This window comes from Taeniopygia guttata, chromosome 1A, assembly GCF_048771995.1.
Source record: "Taeniopygia guttata chromosome 1A, bTaeGut7.mat, whole genome shotgun sequence".
Taxonomy (NCBI): domain Eukaryota; kingdom Metazoa; phylum Chordata; class Aves; order Passeriformes; family Estrildidae; genus Taeniopygia; species Taeniopygia guttata.
The window spans coordinates 59,731,907-59,748,746 of NC_133025.1; the positions used below are offsets into that span (position 1 = coordinate 59,731,907).

The window sequence follows — 16,840 nt, forward strand, 5'->3', positions numbered from 1 at the left end:
AAGGCATAACCCTCCCTCAGTGCATCCAGACTGTTTTGAAGAGACATCCAAGTAAAGCTTTTGAAGAGCCACAAACATTAACTTGACTGCTGTTACCCACTTGTGAGGATTTCTGATATTGCCTTTCAGTGCCACTTCCCTTTTAAATCATTAATGAGCATCCTCCAAGGTGCTTCGCCCTTCCAAGGTGACTGAATCTACTCCAAGAATTTTCTTCTTTTCTAAAATACACTTGAATAGATTGAGCAGACATGTCAGCTGTGCCTTCTGGATTTTTTTAAAGTTTTACTATTTCTGGTAGCAACACCATTTTCATCACCAGTATTCATCCCTGTGAGCCAGAAAGCAGCAGATCACCTGTCTATCTTGACACTTTGCAGCTACTCATGAGGAGGCTGAGCTTCCATTAGTCCCAGAACACATAAATTTAGGAATCCAGGACCCTGGAAGCCTGGGCTGGAGGCAAACCTCTTGGCTTGTTGCAAAAGCCTAGAAAACTTTGGGTACTTCCCAAAATTAATTACAAATTACACAGCTGAAAGCAACGCATTGCTACATAACATTTTAATTTCAATAAAAATGTCTGTGCTAATTCAAAATACTTCGAAAGTAACTGATTTGATCTAGAGCCAATACCCTTTATCAGCAACCCAATGTGTAGAGAAAGCAAAGAAATACTAGCACACAAAATCTGAGTTTATAGCCAGTGCACTCCCCAAACAGAAACAGTCTGTGGATTAGGATTAGCCATCAGCAGTGGCTCTGAAGGGCTGACTTTGCCTCATCCATCACCTGCCAAGGACATGGCAACTCCACACTCTGGCAAAATTCAGAGTGTTCAGAATTCTTATAACAACCATAGAGAGCTACATGCAATGGAAACCAACAGACGCCCCGACCTGTCTCTTGGCAGTATGACTACTACTGAAACAAATTTCTTTTTTTCCCCTCAGTGCTGGCTAGTGCTTTAATTTAACCCACATAATATCACATAGCCATGTCCAGGGAGCAAGTCTTCTCCTTGCTTCTATTTTAAACATTATCAACATGGCTATATGTACAACCATGTTCTAGAACTTTTAAGGCAACTGTTGCCCAATTCCACCTTTACTACACAAGGGCTTTAGCAGATCTGCATTAACTTCATACTGCCTGGACATCTGTTCTCATGTGTTCAGAGAGAAACAATAGAAATATCTCACTGCTTGTTCCAAGGTTTTCTTCTCTTCAACTAAACAAGGCTCATGAGTGATACAGAAGGAATGAGGGAAGTATTTTTGTCTTGGAGCCCAACAATCAACCTACAAGACAAGAAGGAAGCCTCTAGGGGACTTCTGACCACTGAGGTCATTGATATATTATTATTTTAACAGTCATAAAATCACTTTTGTGATATTTCTCTCCTTGTTTCTTGCCATTCCCCATTTTTCCATCCAGATACATCTACTCTCATGTATCAGGCTGCACAATCTGTAGTGCAGAGACCATGTTTTCATTGTGTTTATACAGTGCTCATGCAAGAAGACTCTTGTCTAGCAATGAAGGAGGCTTAGGGATATCTGGTGTCCAGTAACACAAGCAGCTGACAGTTCCCAGCTCCTCCTCAAAAAAAATTTCATCTGTTTTATGCAACAGCCACTCCAAGTACAACTGCATTTTGCAAAGCACTTTTCTGACAGATTTCAGCCAGGCTAAATGATGGCTCTTCCTCTTGTCAGAGGAAGTATCCTTGCTTTTTGCTTTGCATTTGGATCAGAAAAACATTAAAGCACAAGGCTTTGTGTGCTTTAATGACTTCAAACCAGAGGCCTCTGGATCCACGCTCAAGAGCACATTCCCTCTCTGTGTACCTGCCTTGTCCCACCACAGCTTCCACCGTCTTCTTGATGGATGGCCATTCTCAGCCAAACCACACCCATGGCCAGCCACCTTGATATCATGCCAAAGCCATAACTGGGGGCACTGGGCAGAACTGCCCACACAGCTGGCACAATCTGTCACACCACCGTCAGCTTGTGCTGCAGAAGTTTTGCTGCCACTGCCGCGTAGCTGACTGGTAACAGAAGATTCACAACAGATAATGGTTTAAATCAAATAATGTGAGCTGAGCCCTGCTCTACTAACATGATTATCTCTTTACCTCTTAATTGCTTGTAATAATCAGGTAGTGGCAAGTTAATGAGTTTCACAGTACGTGTCACATATCACTTTGTTACATAGTTGTTTCTTCTGCATCTGCAACAAAATTAAGGGTAAGACTGTGAAATTACTGATAGAAGGCAAGTAACAGTGTCTACTCACCATGGGAGAAAAGATGCCTCCAAGAGACTCACTCCATCATTCCCCAAATTACAACAAATTAGCCCTTTTTATTTCTGGAAGAAATACACCACAAAGCAGCTATGCCACCAGTGTAGTGTTACCACGCTGTACCCATGTGCAGCTGATTCTGCACTGGCAACCAGAGACCAGGAGCCTAGAAGCCTGGGGATGGGGGCTTGGTGGTATGCCAGAGAAGGCAGTTCCATACCTTTCACAGTTCTTTCCCTTCTCAGTGCACCTTCTGCAGAGAAGGCCAAAGCTAAGACATTTTATATAATTTTTTTTGATCACCCTGTTAGCTTAAGTGGAAACTTAAGTCTTCCCATAACAATAAAATTCTATAGCATACAGAGAGAAACAGGCAAGCACCAGAACCCCAGGGATCACTCCCAAGGGAAAATTAAATCAGTTAGGGATGAAAAGAGTCAGAAGGTAACATGAGGGAAGGTAAAAGGACCACACAGCCAGCAAGATGATGGGAGGAGAAGCTGTGCTATCAGCAAGTACCAGTGTTCAAAATGCAGGGAGCACCGTGCAGCCCCGTCTCTGCCAGGAAAGGCTCATGGAGCAGAAGAATGAGCACACAGGCTGCCTCTCAATCTCCTGGCAGGAAGCTTCTCTACTCACCGTGTGCCTGGACAGAAAGTTTTGGGCAGTAAGAAGGGAGAGGCATGGTGGCACCCGTTCAGGGATGAGCCAAGCTACAGCACACCCTGCCCTGGTTCAGTGCTGGGAACCGATGGTGACCTGGCTACAAAAAGCACAGGAAAGATCATGTTTGCAACACTAGGAAATGACCCCATGCAGCTTTTCTCTTAGAAATCACTTTAGACATTCTTCTTGTGACTAGCGCTCAGTGAATCCTACCAGGACAGAATGGGATGTGCTGCAGCAGCGACCCTGACCACAGGCGTGGCTGTCCCTGCTACCTGCATGGACACAGCTTGGTCACGGAGAGAAAATCTTTTGTGCCAGGAATGTTTACCAGTGCCAGGTGCTGGTAAACACTGCTCAGGGTGCTGGTGGCACCTGGGATGGCTCAAAGCTCCATGGTTTGTGGCAACAGCCAAAAAGTGCATGCCACCTCCTGAGGACCTCCACCTGTAGTGCCCTGGGCAATTCAAAAGCCACTATTCCCTTGTGCCTTTGTCTACCTGGAGTCATTCAGGGAAATGAAAATACACAAACTGAATTAAGAAGAGAAATCTGTTAAGATCCATTATTCTTCGGCCTCTGATGGAGAATTGAAGCACAATTGCTTTCCTTCCTGCTCCTTTACTTCTCAGAATGAGTGTCCATACAGACTTCTAATGAGGTTTAATTCATCTTCCTTTAAGGTAGCTTAGTTTAACTTTCTTCTATTCCTCCTCTAGACAACTTATAAATTACAGTATTAAAGCACCCTGACACAAAGGATTCTTGCACTGTGGGAACACTTCCTGATCAGAGTTTTTCTACAGTTAAAATCTCTGTGCTATCTTTTATGCCAGATTTAGTCTACTAGCCCAAATGGGTCCACAAAAGACATCTGTATAGATGAATGCAATTAGTTAAAATCCTCTCCTTCTCTTACTCAACAAAGTTATAGGACCTGCAACAACATGCTAATTCAAGTTAAGAATGATTCTACTGACTTCACTCTATTTGGTAAGGATTAAGGACTTGCCTAGCAATGTGCTTGTACTGATTTTAATAAACTTGTTTCATCACTACAGGCAAATTCCAGGAGACATTTATTTTAATTTAACTAACTTTACCTGAAGACATACCTTTGGTTAAGTAACCAGTATCCTTCACAGAACTGACTTACCTAATATAAAGTACTCTTAAAATGCACCATTACTGTAATACCCGAAAGGAATCTACACAGTGCAAACTGCCTTCAAGAATAATTGTGTTTAATTGGTATGGATAAAGTTATGGTTGTGTTCTGAAAAACCATTCTTCTGCTGAAGATGAGGGACAAGATACACATTTAAATTACTATGACATGGTGTGCATGAGACAAGGTCACATATATCAAAGGAAAACTATATCATTTTATGTTGCTTTCCTGTTTTTCCACTGTTTAGGTTTACAAAACTGGCAACACATGGTGTTGTCAAATATGTTGAGAGCTAGTTTTGGAGAGTACTCGATCTGAAAATAAATTCTCTTTTTAGGTGGCAATTGACTTCCACTGTCCTTAGTTACACAGAGGGTCCACAGGAGTGCAGAACTGTTGAGGTTTGTGGCGCAGACACACGGGCTATGTTGCAGTTACTACTGAACCAGCCCCTGCCAGTCAGGAGTAACCACCAGTGCTCCCCAACCTCTGCCCCTAGAGACACAACAACATGAAGAAACTCAAAATCAAATATGACAAGTACTCCTCATCAGATGCTATGCCTTGTTAAAAATCCCAGCAATACCAATTCATTCCAGAATAACAAACCTGTATCAGTTTAACTTCTGGAAACTGCACTTGCTGATAGAGACAATAAATAAACTAGAAAAAGAGACTATCACACAGAAATAAATGTATCTACAAAATCCTCTGAAGTGTGAATCTTGACGGCCAGATTCTCAGGTTTGCATGTGTGAACACAAAGCAACAGAGGGCTCTTCCCTTTGTGTCCTGACTGCAAGATTTCTTACCTGACTCTTCATGGAGCTGATGCAAACCACACAGTAAGAAAACCTCCCAAAAGCAACCACCACTCGTGAAAACTTGTGACCATAAAGAAGTGACTACAACTGGCATCACAGTGTTACAGCACCTCTATAGCTGCAGCTTTCTGATAGCAAAGGGTATTTTGTTTTTAACCACTATGCTGTCCTTAGTTTGATGTGTGGCTGCTGAGATGGAAAAACAGCACTCTCTGCATTTCACTTTCAGATCTTGCAATGTACTTTTCCACTCCTTTAAAATGGAAGGAACTTTGCAGAAGTAACAAAATGGTCACACTAGGCAGCTTATTTTATCTTCCTCAACAGAGAGAGACAACGGGCAAGGGAGTTCAAATGAGGCTCAGAGAGCCAAAGAGGAAGCCACAGGTTTTATTTTTTTCTTCAGAGCTTGTATTTAGTGAGGCCTCATCCCCCAGCATGAAAGATACTGTTATGTTTTGTGAGGCTTCCTCCCTTAGAACAAGAGATATTGTGCTGTGCTCTTCTTGGATTTTCAAATACGTCAGGTCCCCCTGAGAGATTCCGTGAATTCAAATAATCCTGATGTTAACTGAAAGATGCAGATGAACACTCTAATTCTTCTCTTTCAGCTTTCTCAGACCTCAAGGGAGATACCTGGAGATAAGATGTTCCAGTTTCAGCAGCCAGGGTAATCTTTGACAACATACTTTGGGAAGCAAGTCGGATAGTGGTAGTTTTGTTTTTTGGTTCAGAAAGTTCTTTTCTAAACTCTTCCTCTGCTTACCCCTCTCCCTCTAGTACCCTCATTTAACGCAGACTGAGCTCCTGTGCATCATTCAGTGCTGAAAAGCAGTTTTAGCTCTTTTCCTTCCTTCATCCACAACTCTGCTTTTGAACTCCCTGCAACTTAAACAGGAGCATCCTGGAGGCACTTCAGTTTGTGCTGCCTGTGAACAGCCACAACGGCTTAACATTTCAGTTTGTGCTTTGTAACTGAGTCAGGCTATGCTGGCAACTCACAGTTTGAGTGAGTTTCAAGCTGTGATAAAACTACCACTGACTGCCAGAACAGGAATATCATTCCTCCCAGAGTTCTTTCTTTCCCAAAAGATTGCTGGTTTGTAATTCCACCAGGTTACAGCACTAGTGAGAAGTAGCTCTATTGAACTGAAGAACCCAAGTCTAATAATTAACCTGAGAACTGATCTCTGCTCCTTTAAATGAAGCAGTTCCATTTCCTCTTTAAAATTTTTCCTTTATGTCTAACAAAGAAAGTGCCTTCTCCTGACAAAGTAACAAGAGCTTTTCCCCTACATCCTGAGAAGCTAAAACATAATACCAGATGCACCCTGCATTAGTTCCTAAAGCTCTGCCACTTTAATCCAGTCTAACAGACTGGTGCATTTCAACCTCTGACATTACAACTGTTGTCTTAAAGAACATGAGCTATTCCTTAACTACATCACACAGAGCTGCGTGAGGCTGTCAAGGACAGAAACAGGAAGTCTCAGCACTAAGTTCAACACTTGGTCCAGATGCCATCACTGGCATCATCTATCCATGGGAGTCTGCTCCAGTCACCAAATTTCTTATGGAAGAGGTATTCACAGTGGTCACAAATCAGGATTAGACAACATCCCCATCAAGACACCATCTCTCAGTCCAGGAAATCAAAACCTGCAAGACCACCATGTGCTCATTGGACAGCTGAATTGCTCTCTTCCAACCCTGTTAATGAATGGAGTTCAACTAAATTGAGAAAATTTCATTATGTCACTAATGGATAAAATTTGCTTTTGCTTAACATGACATTTGAATTCAGAAAAAAAAATCTTTGCTCTGAATTCCAACTACTAACACTGCTAAGAATGTAAACAGCTAATTCCCAGATTTTCTTCTGACCTTTTCCCACAATTCCCATTAGGTTTTAAACCACAAGATTAGCAGAGCTGTTGCCAAGAAAAGATTTTCACCATCCCCACCACACAGCTCTAGGCAAAGTATGCAGAAATAAACACCCAAGGGCAAATTCCCTCTCACTTGGTTATTGATTTCCATGAACAGCATTGCAACAAGAATGGATTTGACACTTTGCCCTAAACAGGCATCCATGGTGTTAAGACTTCGGGTTGCTGAAGAAAGCATATTTGCAAAGAAAAAATCAGGATGGTACTCGGCTGCCAGTTCACCACCGAATCCATTCAAAGCCAGATCCTGCCCACAGCCAACAGACTCCCTAAAGTAATCGCAAAAAGCTTGCAGACCTGTTAGCAACAATGCTGCTGAAGCCTGATGTAGAATGGGCAGTTTACCTCACACCTCAGAAGGGCTGAGGCTTAACAACATCCCTGTGGAGGTTTTTGCAATGGTTCTGTCTGGTGTGGAGTCTCTGGTGTCTGCTAACACAGCTGGGCTCGTGGCTCAACCACTGTCAATCCCTTGATGCTTCATTACACATTTAAGTCCACGCTCCAGCCTTTCCCTGAGGCTCCTCTCCAGACACCAGCTTCCATGAGACTCCCATACTGCTGCCACTGTGTCACAATCAGCCAGCAGTTTCAAGAAGCTTCTGGAAGGTGGGGGCTATGAGAAGGGAGACAAGACCAAGTAGACATTCCTATATGATAAGCATTTTTTTCTGAGACGATCAGGCTAAACTCACCATTAAACACATCAACAAATGGACACTGAGATAGCTGAGATATCACTGACTTCACTGAGAGGTGAAATCCCATTTCTTGACCCAGCAGACAGAATCTTACTCCTTTCCTCCATTTTCAAAATTTGCCTCATTAGATTATCCTGCTCTTCAAAACAATTTCAGACAGAGTTAATTCATACTGTGATGAAGAGCAAAGAAACATTTATAAAAAAATCAGAAGACATAAAAATCTCAATTCCCTCACCCTTTAAAAATTCACCCTTGGTTCTCTCTTCCCTTCTGCCTCATTCCTTTTCTCCACATCATACCTCATGCTTTTATTTAATTAATCAAATAAAAATATCTTAAAATAGCCTTTTGCCTGGATTTTCTCATTTTGTTTCTCCTACTACTACACACAGACACACAGAAAAAGTCTAACACTGAATTCAAATACCAGTATCTGGTCCTAATGTCCTAATGTCACCAATTTTGATAGAATTTGGTTCCAGTGACCAAATACGACCATGATTCAACCATTGTTGTATTAATTGTATATTCACTTTGATGCCTATTCCTGATGTGAAGCTTCATATCCTGAACTGCTAATGCAGCAACACACAGCAACTAATGGAAATCATGTCATCACCACACACCTGTCAGCTTGCAAAACTTCATGTTTCAAGGCCTAGGAGCAAAATAAGTCTGTGCTCTTACACTCTCTGAATCTTACGGCATCTCTACAGTCCCTACTTTAAGATAGTAGATAATTCAATTATTACATTACAATTATTTTATTATTTTATTATACCATTATATGTAGCATTATTTATTATTATATTCTGTTATTAGCTATTCTATACTAGATGACATATTAATATAAAGTATATTATTATTATCATTAAACTATTGGATAATTTAGATATTAGGTTAATAAGATTTTTAGACACTAGACATTTGGCTATCTGGATACTAGAATATTAGGATTCAGATATTATGACCACAAGAGCACAGAAGCTCTGGCATTCTAGGTAAAAGGTTTTCAATGAATGAGCAAAATCTGAGACAGTTTAAGAAGACTTAAGCAATACAGTACAGAAAGACAGGCTGAGAAAAGTAACCAATTTACCTGAAGTATTAACAGCATCTGAATAATAGAGGGTGGAACTCTGGCTCTGGAACGGGATAATGCATCTTCCAATTTGATATTGAGGGTAATTATATTCCTAAAATGCAGAAGAGCCAATTGCCGAACTGAGGGCTCCTTTCCCTTGGAAACACAAAGGAAGCAAGACAGATTATAAGCAGTGTGAAAATGACTTTCAAAATCCTCTGTTCAAATTCCTTCCTCCACTCCTGAGGGATTACAAGAATGGTACACCTAAATGAAACACGAAGGAAACATAGCAAAGGACAGAGAGCAGCCCCCAAGTCTGCACAGTAAATTTGATTTGGCAGTAATGAACTCTACAGATGGTGACTGCATTTGACTGCATGGGGAGAGGATGAAGGGTTGGGGTGGGATGAGAGCTGGATGAGATATGAATATTTTGTATTTTAACAGTTCATCGCAAATTAAATTATCATGAGTTACAAAAAAAAAAAGTCAGGGCTTCAAATTGGTTGAATTTCCATTATTTTGTAAGATTTTGAGTACTCCCTGTTTACTTTCTCCAAATTTGGCAGGAATCCTGACTCAGTGCACCTGTGGATCCTCCTCTCTGTACAGTTTGAGAGACTTTACTATAAAGCAGGAGCAGAGCTGAAGTTTCATATTGCATTTTCAAAGCCATCTGTCTTGGGTTCAGCAATACCTTTTCACTGGGGAGGACTCCCAGCTGAAGAACACAACTCCAGCTCTGTCTGCAGATAATAACAGCCCCGCCTCGTGCAGAGCTGTGAAACTCTTCCTCTTTCTGGCACTAGGGTTTTCCCTTGGATATACCTGGCTGTACATATGGGAGGTTTGATATTCAACTGGTGTTGACTTAGGTCTGGAATAAATAAGGCTGACCCAACCCATCCCTTTTCACTTCCTAAATTATTTAAACTGAAATAAAGAAGGCCACAAATCTGCTTCAGTTGCTAATGAATAGAATTTACAAGAGCACATAAGTACCAATTAGGCTTTTGGAAGAAACCTCAGAACATGAGCAATGAGATCTATTTGAATTTACACGGGACTTAGGATTCATAAACCCTCAAGGCTCTTTTGGAAATTCAAGTAATTATTTTCATCTGACAGGGGATAAGACTTGTGTTACTAAAATATTTTCAAAGGCCTCAGAAATACAACACAGTCTAAATTCAGACTTCATACCTGTAACTGCCTGAAGATGCAAGTGGTAATATTGTTAACATTAGGGCAGTCATTTTAGGCATAAAACCCACTTGAAAAAAAATGGGAGAAGGTTTCTGAAGTTTCCCCAGATATATTCAGACACCCAGTTCCCACTAAAATCTGTAGGCATCTGTGATCAACTGCAAAGATCACTTGCACCTCTCTGGTACAGATTTCCTTGAGACTTCAGTGATAAACAATACTCTCTGGCTATCACTACATTAGAAGATCAAGTACCTATTGAGTATTTAAAATTACTGGAGTCAAAATCTGTGTTCATCAAACTCCACTGACTTTTGCAGTCCACTTACCGTAGCACAGAATTTGATCTCAGAAATACAATTCAATTTCAAAAGCACAGATACTTCAAAGACAAGATTCACACTGCAGAGAAGGAAATGCATATATTTAAATCCACACAACTCCATTTCTTTCACTGTGCAACACTTCAGTTTATCATCCATAACTTTTTTTTTTTTAGTGTGATTGGCAGATGGGCTAACCAGCCTCCCTGCACTCCACTTTTGTTTTCAAAGTTCCCCTTCGTCTTTTCCACCTGAGCACTTCAAACCATTTGCATAAGTAAATTATTTTTATGACATGACTAAACAGAACAGCTGCACTGGGTTAGCCCAAAGAGAGAGACTTAAGGATTGCCTCAATCTGCTGATGAACCTGTAAAGTTGCTTTTTCTAGTTTTTCAAGATTCTATTATAATAATTTTTTCACCTGCACAGGATAGAAAATAGCCTGCAGCATGGGCAGGACATCACTGAAGAAAAAATCCCAGGTTTCAGCTAAGGTATCCAGTAGCTTCTGCCCTGCAAAAACACAAAACAAACTAGTGAAGAGTTCTGGTTGTACTTAGCTAGCTGCAAAAAGTAAAACATGCAAGAAACAATGTGAGTCTGATACTATATGCTAAGATGAATCATGAAGCAGCTACTATTAGTAGTATGGAATTAGTTTCCCATAGTGGTGTATCAGATCCTTCCATATTTGTGTCTTCTCAGGTGACTCATCTAAAGTTATTAATAAACTCAGAGTCTGAGGTTACTCAGGAAAACCCTGTGAAGAATGAAGAGTAATGGCCCAGGTTATGTCTTCCTCTGGCAGTACTACTTGCTGGACAGGACTGTGGAGGAGAGGGGAAGGACACAGCAGGTTAAATGTGGAAGCATTTAACTCCGAAATTATTTCCACGTTGACAACTTTAAGTGCTTTCAGTGACAGATGTGCAGCATCATGCTATACTGCAGCTGCTGGCTTGTGGAACACACCAAGGTCTTATTTTCAGCACCTTCAGGCAGGAGTTCTCTCTGTCCTGCACACTCATGCACAAGACTGAAAAGGGCCTTGTCTGTTTCCATTTTTAAAACATTTTTTAAAAATCTGTTTTTCATTAGTTTGAATGAAATACAGCAGGGAACGAACTCCAAAATTTTCTAGCAGCTGTAACAGTAGTAGTAGTAATAATAATAATAACAATGATAGCAGCAGTAGTAATAGTAATAATAAACATGTGCTGGTTTTGGCTGGGATAAGTTTCTTCCCGGCAGCTGGTAGGGGCTGGAACAGTGCTGATAACACAGGGATGTGTTAGTTATTGCTGAGCAGGGTGTGCACAGAGCCAAGAACTTTTCTGCCCCGCTCCCACCCCAGCAGTGAGGGCTTGGGGGGACACAAGGAACTGGGACGGGACATGGCTGGGACAGCTTTTCCCAACTGGCCACAGGGACATCCCAGACCACATGGTGCCATAGTCAGCATACAGAGCTGCGGGGAGATGGAGGGAGGAGAGACATTTGGAGTGACTGCTTTGTCTTCTCAAGTCACCATGGTGTATCATGGAGCCCGACTTTCCTGGGATGGCTGAACACCTGCAGTCACCATGGTGTATCATGGAGCCCGACTTTCCTGGGATGGCTGAACACCTGCCTGCCCATGGAAAGTGAGGAATGAATGCTATTTTGCTTTGCTTGTATGCGTAATTTTTGCTTAACCTATTAACTTGTCATTATTTCAACACACTTTCACCCTTACAACTCTCTGCACCATTCCATGGGGGGAAGTGAGTGAGTGGCTCCACAGGGAGGAGCTGCTGGCTGGGGTTAAATCACGAAAACAACCTTGCATTTCAACATCCAGTATTAGTGTCTGAAATACCAAAGTGCTTCCAAGATATAAACTGGATCATGAAGGAGAAGCCCAACCAATACATCCTGAAGGCAGAGTTATAAAGAGTTAAATTTAGTTTGACTTAAATTTAGTTCTAGTTCCCACAAGGTGAAGTTAAAAGCCCTTATAAATCTGGTCCTTTTCAAATCTTGCTGCTAGAATGGTATGAAGTAAATTGTTCTGTTGAGGTAAACATGCCTTTACCATCATGTACTTATTCCATCTTGTGGGCAGCTTGTTTTGAGATGTAATGAATTTCTGCATAGCAACTCTGAAAGGCTGCAGAGTTGAATGACTTAGGTGGGAAGGCTTTTTATTGAGGTCTGTGGAAGAATTCCTATGATTTCTTGATGATAAGCATCTTTCACAGGAAGGAATGCAACTTACATGTGCTATCAAGGATAGATCCTTTTCTTACTGTCAGCAAGAGATCTACACTTAGTGCAAGCATTTGCTGGATTCCAGGAAACTGGGTTACTCTAAATGCTCATTTTTAGGATGCATAATATAGTCAATTTTGTATAGCATAAAAATGCATTTGGTACTTTTTACAGGGCTTCCAAAGGTTAATCGAAACTCATGAAACAAAGATAATCAATTAGAATTAGGAAGAAATTCTTCCCTTTGAGGGTGGTGAGGCCCTGCCCCAGAGAAGCTGTGGCTGCCCCACCTTGGAAGTGTCCAAGGCTGGGCTGGAAAGGCTTTGGAGCAACCTGGTCTAGTGGAAAGTGTGCCTGCCCATGGCAGGTGGGTGGATCAGGATGATCTTTACTGTCCCTTCCAACCCAAATTATGCTGTGATTCTGTGATTTCCAAAACATTCTGCAGGACAAAACCCCTCCAAAGTGTGGGGTTTTTTCCTCTTATTAAAACTTCAACACCAAGCCTCAAACCATGGGATAAGGACAACCTGAGATTTGAGGGCAGGACTGCTGCTTCTGCAGACCCAGGAAGCAAACCCTGCTCGGAATGGGAGCTTCAGGACTTCCATGCCTCCAGCTCTGTCCTGGGTGTTTTGAGAGCCACAGGGACCCTGACATCAGGATGGACTCTGGGGCAGGGCTGCATCTGCTGCCAATAAACACAAATGCCAGCCTTGGAAACTCAAGTCCACCAGCAGCTCCCCAGGAAAGCTGTGTTCTACCTCTGAAACAGATGCCTGAATTACTGCTACCCTCCTGTGACTTGACAGTTTTAGAGAGATAACATTTTTGATCACAGACTTGGAAAAAACATGACCAGTTTAATTCTCACCTTACCAGAACTTCTGACCGTATCTTAAGGGGTAACCACAAAATGATACACTAAATCAAAAACCAAAATGAGTTGAAAATCAGCAGCTTGCTGAAATTTGGTATTTCCTAAACATGGACCTATATTTGAAAGCCCTTTAGTGATCTCACATTTTAGGTTTTCATCTAAGCTTTGCTCTCAAACACCACATACAGTATTTTTGATTTTCAAGCTGGTAATACGAGGGGAAAAAAAGGATTGGATGTAGGTAGGTCTGTATCTCATTTGCTAATTTACTTATAAAACAACTTCCTTTGTGATTTACAAAGCAGCTATGAAGACCTTGCAATCCCTACAGCTCCCCTTGTGCTCTCCAAGCTGTTATTTTATATAACTGTGGAATTTGGTGTTCAGCTTAAGGACTTTTGGTACTTTTTTTGTGGGCTTTGGGGTTTTTAATGTGATATTGGTTCTCTTTTTGTGAGGTTCAGGACTACTGTCTTTTTATCAGAAAAGCTTGATTCCATAACACAACCTTAATCTGACCAACTGTACTGGCAGTAATGAAAGGTCACATCCAGGATTTATAGATAGCTGAAAATCAGCTATCTCCAAACTTCTGCTTGAGCAGTATATTTAGACTAAGTGACATTATAAAAGGAAAGATGCATCTCTCTGAAACTGCCTTCACTACCCAAAGATCTTTAGAATGTTTACATGGGCAATAATTCTTGAAGCTATTATGAAACCATTTAACCATCTGAAGTACAGAATCACAGATTAGGTTGGAAAAGACCTCCAAGATATCAAATCCAGCCTCAGAGGTACCAAGGCCACCTCTAAGCCATGTCGCCAGGTGCCATGCCTACATGACTTTTAAATATCTCCAGGGTTAATGACTCCACCACTGCGCTGGGCAGCCATTCCAATGCCTGAACAACTCCTTTGGTGAAGGATGTTTTCCTAACATGCAATCTAGACCTCCCCTGGCACAACTTGCATGCCAAATCTAGGACAAGACAGCATATTTAACAACACATCTAAATACCACATAATAGCATAAGACAAAATATTGGTGACTATAAAGCAACACACTGGGTGGAAATTTATCCAGAGGTGGCACCTCCAGAAGGTGTAGACAGTTGAATGAAGTCTTGCTTTTAAAACAAGAGAGACAGTGCCTGACCTCATTTATGTCAGCGTGACTCAAGAATAACTCTTAAAACAAGGCTACAGCGTTATTTTGGACTTGGATACTTAAACTAACTGGGATCTTCGTGCTTAGTTTTTTGTTTATTACATATCTCAGTCTATTTTCACTTTTCCTGAGCAGGATGTAACTGAAGGAGAAGTGTCCTTGCTGGAGGCAATCCTTCCCTGACTCTGCTGCTCTAGGCAATCACCTCCCCTTTAGGAAGGTTAATGAGAGCACAAAGCCAACACCCAACAGCAGATTGCAGGAATGGATTGAGACATGCTAATCCACAGTCCCAGGAAGACAGTGGAAAGCATGTCAGTGCCACCAGAGTGCATTTGCTAAAACACCCGTGACATACATAGCCACGCTAAAATCCAAGTTACCTTCATAAAACCGGATCTTGTCCCTTAGGATCACCATGCCTTTTGTGAGCAGCTGATTCTGTAAATAAAATATAGACTACATTTACTCAGTTCTGTACTTCCCTACAGTCATGCTATTTCACATTTTGTTCATTCTTTAGACAGTGAAGGGGGTCTTTTATTTTAAAAATTAATCATCAAAGAACTCTTGCTGTGTCCATTTTATTTAACTCACTTGGGACACTTGTGAAATGACGCTATAGTCACCTGCTGTTTTTAGGACAAAGGATGTATTTTGTGCAGTACAAAGTGCTTCTTGAACTTCAAATGACTGACCTACAAAACATGTGCTTAGAGAAGCAGAAAGAATACTGCTTCAACAGACAGTGATACTTTCAAAAGTTTTTCCTAGTACCTTTACTGCAATGAACTTCACTAGTTTACTCAAGGACTTTAATTTTAAGCTAAAAACCAATGTCTGAGACCTCAAGACAGCCAGCAGTGACCTACAGAAACACCGTGCCAGGTTGGGCTTTCCCTGTCTAACTATATGCATGTATATAAAATCCCAATCTCATTTATCCTTTCATTTCAAAACCACAGAGAAGTCAGTGGACATCTCTGAATGGTTTCAAGGGTCTCCAGATCATCATTTAGAGTGGGCAAAATTATTTTTCTTGGTAGCATAAAACAGAATTGGATTTAAATAAAGAAAACACAGGCCTACCTGCAGATACTCAGTGAAAAATGATCCCAGTTCTGTTTTCAGTAACTGCCTGTATTAAAAAGAACAAGAAAAGAATCTTTGTAATCAGCAAATCACATTAGCTGTGCACTGCATGAATGAGGGGAAGTCACTAATAGCAAATTACTTTATTATGAGCACAGAGACTGTCATTAATGACTAACTACAAAGAGAGCAAAAAGGGTCAACAATACCCAGACTCAAACCAGCATTTTTCCGTGCTGAAAAATATTTGCTCTCATTTTAGATTCCTCAATTGCACATTTGAAAGGAAAATAAGATTCCATGAAAAGGGGATGCTTTCCATCCTACATCCACTCAGGAGAGTAGACAGCTGAAGTTTCATGTGGTTTCAAGGAAAAGGCAGGAAGGAATTTAACAGTTTAGCTTTGCCTTTCATGATCCCTCTACACTAAAACCCATGAAGCAACCTCAGAGAGCAACTCTCATGAAAACTCCCACGCAAAACAAAACTCTCACAAACTCCCCAATTCAGAAACTAAATTCAGCTCGGTCCATAAACCTGTTTGAATCCAGGTAAAATTCGCCACATGGCTAAAAAGGTGTGTTATTTAAATCTCACCCTGGATGCTAGATAACTCTTCTCTTCAGTCAGGTCACTATTCAGATGCATAAACAACAGCTCAGACCTCACAGAAATGCAGCCCCAGCTGGGTTTTCTGAACACATCTGAATCTCTTGAAAACCTGTCTGCGTGACCATGTCAGGCCCCGTGAAGAAGTGATGTCAAATGTGACTTAAAATCTAAATACTCACTTCAATTAGGGTAATTATGTGAATGATATATTCAATAGCATGTCATCCATCCCTTTGTGTTATATCTTTAACTGACAACTGATAAATCAAATTATTTAACTAGCAAACAATGAGACATCAAACCAAATCCAGCATATTCCTATATTCCGTGAAAGTCTACAGGACTTGATTCTGATGTTTTTCCAATACATGCTTCAGCACAGCCTCTTGAAATCTCCTCCAAGTTCAGGGAAGAGAGGAGTATGTCTGTCTTGAGGAGGCTGAAATATGGTATCTTGGTTTATCTATCCTTAAGCACGTGTCCACACTTGGCCTCACAGCTCTGGAAGGTCTAGGCAGAAATTAAACAAAAAATAAACAGAAGGAAGGGCATTTTCAGATGCTCCTAAGCATCTATGTCCTTTTCAGCTAG

At 41.1% G+C, this 16,840-nt stretch overlaps 1 protein-coding gene across 19 annotated transcripts in view; it reads right to left on the reverse strand.

The window, feature by feature from the left end:
• PRR5 (proline rich 5) overlaps nt 1-16,840 on the reverse strand; it is an 83,502-nt gene that overhangs the window by 16,930 nt on the left and 49,732 nt on the right. For 18 of the 19 annotated variants that reach the window (XM_072917522.1, XM_032752103.3, XM_072917462.1 and 15 more), the window contains 4 exon segments: nt 15,634-15,682; nt 14,928-14,985; nt 10,665-10,756; nt 8,724-8,864 (listed from right to left, as the gene is read on the reverse strand). The exons of the other annotated variant lie outside the window; for it this stretch is intronic. In XM_072917522.1, coding sequence (XP_072773623.1) covers nt 8,724-8,864; nt 10,665-10,756; nt 14,928-14,985; nt 15,634-15,682 — 340 coding nt within the window. 19 annotated transcript variants of the gene reach the window in all.